The 8,115-nt window shown below is 39.2% G+C and overlaps 1 protein-coding gene across 2 annotated transcripts; it reads left to right on the plus strand.

The window, feature by feature from the left end:
• The first annotated feature begins 202 nt into the window (after positions 1 to 202).
• LOC115621322 (calcyphosin-like protein) lies at positions 203 to 2,732 on the plus strand. 2 transcript variants are annotated; one of them, XM_030514940.1, is made up of 6 exons: positions 203 to 359; positions 1,645 to 1,793; positions 1,878 to 1,997; positions 2,063 to 2,120; positions 2,185 to 2,397; positions 2,457 to 2,732. In XM_030514940.1, exons 1-6 carry the CDS (start codon positions 354 to 356, stop codon positions 2,559 to 2,561), a joined length of 651 nt encoding a protein of 216 aa, XP_030370800.1. In that variant the 5' UTR covers positions 203 to 353; the 3' UTR covers positions 2,562 to 2,732. The 2 variants fall into 2 exon arrangements, with proteins under 2 accessions (XP_030370800.1, XP_030370801.1); XM_030514941.1 differs by lacking the exon at positions 203 to 359 and adding an exon at positions 1,029 to 1,117.
• The last annotated feature ends 5,383 nt before the right edge of the window (positions 2,733 to 8,115 follow it).

Here is an 8,115-nt window from a genome sequence, read left to right on the forward strand (position 1 = left end):
TTTGCCAGAGAGTAACTAGTTTTTGTTGCCGTTGTTATTGCTCACCTGAAAGAGTGAGAGCAGAGCAGCCCTCTCTCCCTCTCTCTCTGGCTCCATATACGTACATACTTGTACTATTTGAGAACGCGGCTCGACTAACCGGCGCTCGCTTGGCTGTTTATTCATTGCCGCCGCTTTCAGTTTGCATTTCAAAGCCGCTAAAGTAACAAGTATCTTGCATTTATCCATTCAGTGCCTGAAAGCCCAGCCACAACAGAACAGAACACTCGGGCGCGCCAAGTGGGGAAATTCTATAAAAAAGATAGTGAAAAGCGCCATTGAAAAAGTAAAGGGCCATAAAAATATCATTCGAAATGGATGTGAGTTGCTCAGTTTGCCTTTCTCTTCCACAATTCTACCTTTCTTCTACCTCCTGTGTGTGTGTATCTGTGTGTGTGTGTGTGTGTTTGTGGCTAAGCGCTGCTCTGCGACCTTCACCTTGGCTCGCAATTAGACAAATTGCAAAAATGTTTCAAAAAGAATGAAAACTCAAAGGCAGAGGCTACTCGAGTTAATTGAAAGCCGACGCTTTAAGAGCCACTCTACTGTCTTTATGTGAGGAAAACTGAGTGGTTCAGTGGCTTGCATACTCACGAAAACGCAAATTTCTTGCCATTTGGTCTGTACTTAGCAGGAATTTAATAAAAACAAAATAAGGCTTTCGATTGAGACAATTTTCGTGACAGCTTTTAAAGGTTTGAGATGGTCTTGAGTCTGTGAAACGATGAAATGGTTCTTTATATCACAAATGTACTTGTAGTTGGATGGGTTTCAAATAAATATTAAATTAAATCACTTTTTGTGTTCATTTATGATTCAGTTATTATTAAAATTATCTTATCAAAAGTCAAGTGTCTATTAAGTAACAAAAATCGGAAGCTGGATAAATGTTTGTTGGGCTTATAACAAATATTCATTTGGAAATTTTTTCTCAACTGTCTACCCCACATTTTTGTTGTTCCACAAGTAGGCATTGGAAAGTAAATCTGAAACAGAAAGGTATGTTTTTTTATACTACATAGAATTCTGGGTCGTACATATTTCTCGAAATAACAAAGCAGAACAATTCGACAAAATGGTGAGCAAATTATTGTTGTTTCAGACCGCTGTAACTATGTAGATCGCGAACTTGACTCATACATAATACTACTGTCAAATTATTCACGGGATCGGCTACAGCTCGAAGTGGGTTTTAGTTATATTTATTCTTCCACAAAAGTTTCCGACGCGTCACTGTGCAAGATCAGCTGAGCGTTCGCTCTGCTGGTGATTCACTCGAGCGACGACCTCAATGTTTATTCAGTACCGGCATAAAACGCGCTCTTCTTACTTTTTTGTTGCTGTTGTTTATTCGGTTGTTATTTTTGTGTATGCCTTGGCTTTAATTATTGCGCGATTGTTAATTTTTGTTGTTGCTTTAGTCACTTTTTACTCGTGTACGCGCATATTCGCGGAACTGCCATAAGATGCCTATTGCTGTGTTTTTGTTTTGTCAGATTTTGTTGGAAAAACTGTTGGGTAGGCCAGTGTAAGGCACAGACAAGGCGCAATTAAATGTAAATTATGAATTCATCATATATGTATTGATTGTCCCACCAATTGTAGGCATGCAACGACGAACTGTACACACTGGAGGCCGATTTGAAGAACAAATCGTTGCGGGAACTGACAGATGGTGCCGAGAAGGACCCCATAACTAAGTTGCGTCTGCTCTGCCTCAGTCGAGGTGCAACAGGCATTCTGGGACTGGGCAGGTGAGCGAATTGATTGACTTAAGCAAGGCCTAGGAGCTCTCTTTCGGCACAAGCAAGCATTTAATTCACATTTAATTTGCTTAGAGCTTTTCGCGCCATGGACGATGATGGCAGCAAGGCCCTTAACGAGGAGGAGTTCATCACTGGCATTCACGACACTGGCTTGGACGTGACTGATGACGAGATTCGTGAGATGTTCAAAACGTAGGTTCTATTTGCAAATAGCATATGAGTTTGCCTTCAAAAAATGTAATTCTACCGATTTCCAGCTTCGACGAGGATGGCAGCGGCTCCATCAACATGACTGAGTTTCTGCTCAAGCTGCGCGTAAGTCTAAAGTGCTCTTCAAAATTGTTTTGAGTTCTGCAATTGTTGTTGCTTCAATTTACAGCCAAAAATGTCTCAGAGCCGAATCAGTATTATCAACCAGGCCTTTGACAAAATGGACAAGGATGGCGATAACGTAATCACCATACAGGATCTGAAAAACGTATACTCTGTGAAGGAGAATCCATTGTTTAGAAGTGGCGAGAGGACCGAGGATGAAATACTGACAGAGTTCCTGCACAACTTCGAGGGCGGACGCGGTAATTTGGATGGCAAGGTACGCATGGTCAGCAAATAGGCAAACGCCTTCCCCAGTAATAAACATTTAATTTACAGATCACACGGGAGGAGTTCGAGAACTACTATGCCACCATTAGCGCTTCAATTGACCATGACGGGTACTTCGATCTGATGATGCGCCGTGCCTATGCCATGTCCTAAAGCAAATACTAAGTCGGAGAGCTTAACGTATTTTTCAATCACTAACCACCATTTAGCAATAGTTGTTTGTCATTTGCGCACATTTATTTGAAACAAGGTGCTTGTTACACTTTAAACACAATTTTCTTGTTGCAATAAAACAAAATTCATGTACGAATCTTCAATGCCAGACGACAGAGACTTAAATCTAGAGCTGAATGCGAATGGAGTTTGTGCAAAGTGCTTGTCAAATATGCAAAATAACAGTAACAAGTTTTGTCTAAGCATTTGTCAGTAGTTTACATGCATTTAAGTCATTCAGAGTACAAACGAACATGCAGTCGGCAGCAGACAACAGACAGTAGACAGCAGGCAATATCAGGGAGGGCGTGGTCTATAATCAACCGACTGATATATGTACAAGTATATGGAGAAAGAACAGAGGGCGGCGCCGAATTCAAGACAGACAGCAATCATGGCAACAAACATGACCAAGATAGTTGCAAGTCCCCAAATTGTTTGCAACTGTCGGCATGCACTTGCAAAAAATGGGTGCCACAGTTTTCCTGATATTCACTCCTTAATGGGGAATAGTGACGCAAAATCATTGAATCATCGAATTTTTCTGAATGCTAAGACATTAAGTATCTTTGTTTGTATTTCTTTTATAATTATATTAGTTTAATTAATTAAAATTTATTAAGTTAGTATTCTGCTACCAATATGGCTTAAAAAAAGTATCTTTGAAAAAAAAACAAACGCTTTCCCATCTGCACGATATGGGAAACACGTTTCTATATTTGCTTCTTAATGTAGCCCTTTTATGGCTATGATCTTCGCTTGCTCTTGTCAAGAGTCCTGAGAAAAAGCTACGGCTTTCAATGTGGTAAGTATCTACATTTTCTCCAAGTGCTTCGGTTTGTGTGCTTGTCTGTGTCTTGGCATTTATCACACTGTCGGAGATGTGACTGCATTGGCTTGTGAGTTAGCAGCAACAGCCTAAATGTATGCTTTAAATTATGCAGGCACCAGCTGAGATTGTCGTCGCCTGCGTGTGTGTGTGTGTGTGTGGGTATGCGTGTGCGTGAGTGTGTGTGTCTAGTTGCCTGTGCATTTGTTTGTGCTCGGCAGCTTCTGCACTGATTGCGAGCAACTCATACGAAATCTTAATTACCGATGTAGGAATTACGCACACACACAAAAAAGGGTGGCACAGTGGCAGGTTTTAAGCAAATAAATGGACTTCAGGAAACAAAATGTCCATGTATGCACGATCCCAATGGTTTTATGAAACTGATTGTGTTTTTTAAATTACAAAAACAATTAATTGCTTTTTTCGAAGCTGCTTTAGCCATTGCATTGCTTGCTGCTTATATTAATATCTTGTAATTAAAATTAGTTGTTATTTTAATTTGCCATTGGAAAATAAAAGCAAAGGATTCTCTGTCAAACAAAAATCTGGCTTACTAATCAAGAAAAGGTGATGTAATGGAATTATAAAATTTTTAGAAGATTTCTATTTAAACGTGATTTTGCTGTATTCTCAGGGCTATCTCTGGAGAGGGCTCTTCGCTAAATGACTTCCCACAGAGCGGTATTCAGTTCCCTCACTAGCATGGGAATGTTAGCTCTCAGCTAACGAATAAAACACTACTATTAATGCTAAAGTGATTTACTTATTCCACCTAGATGTGCGAAATCTTCCATTGTCTGTCGCTAACAGACTGAATGCGTTCCAATCGCTTCTAGCCATCGTCTGCTTGCCTTCCAACATCTCCTCCACTAACTCACATATGTTAGTATGTCTGTGTGTTTTCTTTCAAACTTTATATCATTTCATTAAATTTTATTTACAGCCTCGGCATGTGGCATCCACTTGGCAATCGTCTTTTGTTAGTTTTGTCTACTGTTTTTTGTTTGTAACTTTTATTGCAATTGTAAATTGGCCTGAGGCAGAAACTTCGGGCCACAAATGCTCTGCTAATCAAAAATTTGCCAATGGCGGGCATCTCTCTCTGTGTGTGTGTGTGTGTGTGCATTGTTTTCTTAAACTTACATGCAAATGAAAATTGTAAAATTGTAATTAATTGGCGTATGGTATGTGTGCGTGATTGCGTTGATTTGTTTTATGTGCTCCAAATGCCTTTTATTGGCTTGCAGTTTTCACACTCTACTACTCCACTGGCAATATGAAATGTCTCGCTCGTTTCGGCCAGCAATGGTGCTCCATTGTGCCTTTACATACATACATATCGCACAATTGTTTGGGTATGTACTCGTGTGTATGAGGCCTGAATCAATAAAAATGGTTTTCCAAACTGAGTGCACTGCATATGCATATCAGATGCAGCTGTTCAATGGCATGCCAAGTGTAATAAGAACAATATAATACAGTAGTCAACCGCTAAGAGCAGAGAATAATGAAAATAAAAGTTACACATCAGTTAATTTATTCAATGGAGTGTGCCTTTTAAACAAAAATGATTTCTATATAATAGTAAAAGGTAGCAGTCGTTAAATAATCATCATTCTTAATTTAGAGAAGCTTAACAAATTATTTGCTTTGCCAAGTAACTGTTCAGGAATGGATTATATTTGTGATAAATTATTCGCACGAGCTTTTTCGAATGATTACCTTTTAAGAGGAAATACTATTGAGGCCTCACTGTAGAGCAGTAGAAAAACAAACTGCAACAATAAATATACGCATGCCTGCAATTGAAGTGCCAACAATTAAGCAGCAGCCATTTCATAATTTGTCGGTTTGTTGTCAGTCGATATTAACACATGTATTTGCTGCCAATTCGTAGTGCTGTTAAGTGCAAGGTAATTTAACTGTTTGGCTCTTTTAATATTAAAATTCCACCGCAAAATATCTCTGTTTATTTTGAATGAATAATAGTCTCCAATATTTCATAGAATTACACTATAATGATAAGGAATATTATTCCTGTGCCAAGACACTTTAATTTTAAGTATATTTGTGTGGCATTTCTTACTTCTTCAATTCACTTCTAGCTCAGCGAGTGTACAAAACAGGCAACGACCGCTGTAAGAAAAGAAGTCTTATTTAAAAAGCTTCCTCATTTGGGCCCAAAATCATCTAATATTATAATAAGGGCTGAGTGTAGTTTTGCATAAGCAAAATAAAAACCTACTCTTTTGAATTATCATGTACTTTTTTTATAGGAAACTGTTCTATGTGCGTTTTAAATGGGACAAGTATAAATATGTGGGGGTGCGCCCACTAATGCATTATTTAAATCTAGTTAACACTTGTCCGGTTGTTTCTGATTGAAAAAGGCCGAAATGCGAAATGGAAAAACACAAGTCTATCCACATACTATACAAGTAAGTATGTACGAACACGGATAAGCAAGCAGGCCGGCTGGAGGATACAAAAATAATAATAATAAAAGGCAGACACAGCCAAAGTTCAGTCGGAGCACATCATTGAAGGAGTATTGAATAAATTTTATTGCGTTCGTACACTTCCTGCTCAAGGGGTGTGGGAGACTGACCCCAGATAGGCATTCAAGTGACGAAACTGGAAATATTTCAGTCACGTTTTAAATGTAAAAATCTCAATCACGTGATCGAAATGCGCGCATTCAAAATATGCACATCCTCGCACACCCTCACACGCCTATACACTTATTCAGACCGCAGCAGAATCAGTTGGACGATGGCCAAGGAGGGATCGGAGAGCAGAAGGCTCATACGCAGACACAGACACAGATACAGATACAGAGAGGCAGATGAGCAGGAAAAGGTAGCGGGCACATGGCCAACAGTCCACTGTTCGCTTGCCCGAAATGAAACAGAAAATAAAATGCGGCAAAAGCTCTTAACAGGTACTTGGTAGCTCGATGATTTAATATGGTCTGCCAAAAAAATAAGAAAAATGAGCTGAAAAATAAGTAAGCAGCGTTGCACGGAGTCTGAGTGGCGTGCATATCTAATGATGTTGTTGTTATTGCTGTTTTTATTGTTGCAGACATTTGTGGCCACAATTTGTTGCTTCATCGCCATTGCCACTCAAATTGCATGAAATATGCAAAAAGCTGCACGCCCCACACCATGGAATCCATGGAATCCATAAACCAGCAGATGCAGACAGAGCTCGCGCCCTGCCGCGTTGATTGAAATATCGAAATCAAGTGCCATTTACAGCGCCCATCATCACCATACAGTCGAGCACCTGTGCAATGCACACCAGCTCGTCCACATACATATTAACATAGAATCGGGAACACACGAGGGCTACTCCAGATGTTGCCGAAGCAGCAGGCTATAGCTGTGAAACTTGCCTTCACAAACCATCTTCATCTTTGATTAATTGTAGAAAATGTTTGCCTTATCTGCAGTTCTATGACAGTGCTGATTAATTTAGGGAAAGGCGAACTCCATGTATACCTAGAGGCAGGAGCTCGTTAAACTAATTTCAGACTGCTTCTCACTTTCAATTTGTTATTGTTTGTTGAACTTGGCTTAACACATTTCTTTGCGTTTCCATTATTTAAATTCGTATTTTTTTTTAACATAGTAGAAGTTTTTGTTTACATGAAACCATGAAGACTAACAAAATATTCACGTGACTCTATTGATTGGTAATATGAATTAAATGTAAGGTTTTCTGCTTCTTTAAGCAGCATTTATATTCAACCGTTTTGTTTAAAAACAATCTATGTATAGTGATTAAAACAGCAAAGAGCTCCAACATTTTCTTACTGCACACCAAGATATTACATAGATCAGCAAAGAAAGGTAAATCTCATTAATTTTTAAGATATTTATGATATTGTTTGTCGTTTTACAAATGACAAAGACCTCCACATCCACACTGAATCGTATAATCTAATAGAATAATATCTGGTCCTTCTCACCATTAGCTTTTTAGTTTCGTGTGATTTTCAAGCAGCCCTCGCCTACGTAGATGCTGCACATACTATACAATGCGCTACAATTTCCGCTTCCTCCACGCGCCGGATCGTTAGCAGGAGCGTATGATTTTCACGCTGATTGATTAAAATGTTCGTCGCCATGTTCATCATTTGATTTTCAGTTTTTATGGCTTCGTGTTGCTGCTGCCGCATTTGGCAGCTCATATTTTTTACTGAACGCATTGGTTTTTTTATTCTTTCCGCAGCACCTGATTTTAATTGATATCAGCACAATGAGCAATAAGTCCGATATCGACGAATCACGGACTGGCCTGTGGGCTAGGGCCTGGTTTAAAGCGCGCGCGCGCACACACAGACACGCTCTTAATACGCCAATTAGTGTACAATAAATGTCATGGCTTTGCCTGACATTGCTCATACGCCACGTTGACTGTTGTGTCATTAGGCGCGCATTAAATTGCTTTCATTTTAGCTTTGCAGAAACTAATAAATGAGTGTGCCAAACAGCAAATGTACAATGTTAATTTCCCAAAGCAGCAGTAGCAATAATAGCACCAGCAACAACAGCCATAACAACTGCAATAGCAACAACAACAACAACTACTACTACTACTGAAACAACCAACATGTGTGTTTGTGGAATGTGACAGAGCAATTTTTAAATGCATTTA

This window comes from Scaptodrosophila lebanonensis, unplaced genomic scaffold (assembly GCF_003285725.1).
Source record: "Scaptodrosophila lebanonensis strain 11010-0011.00,11010-0021.00 unplaced genomic scaffold, SlebRS2 tig00000024-arrow-pilon, whole genome shotgun sequence".
Classification (NCBI taxonomy): domain Eukaryota; kingdom Metazoa; phylum Arthropoda; class Insecta; order Diptera; family Drosophilidae; genus Scaptodrosophila; species Scaptodrosophila lebanonensis.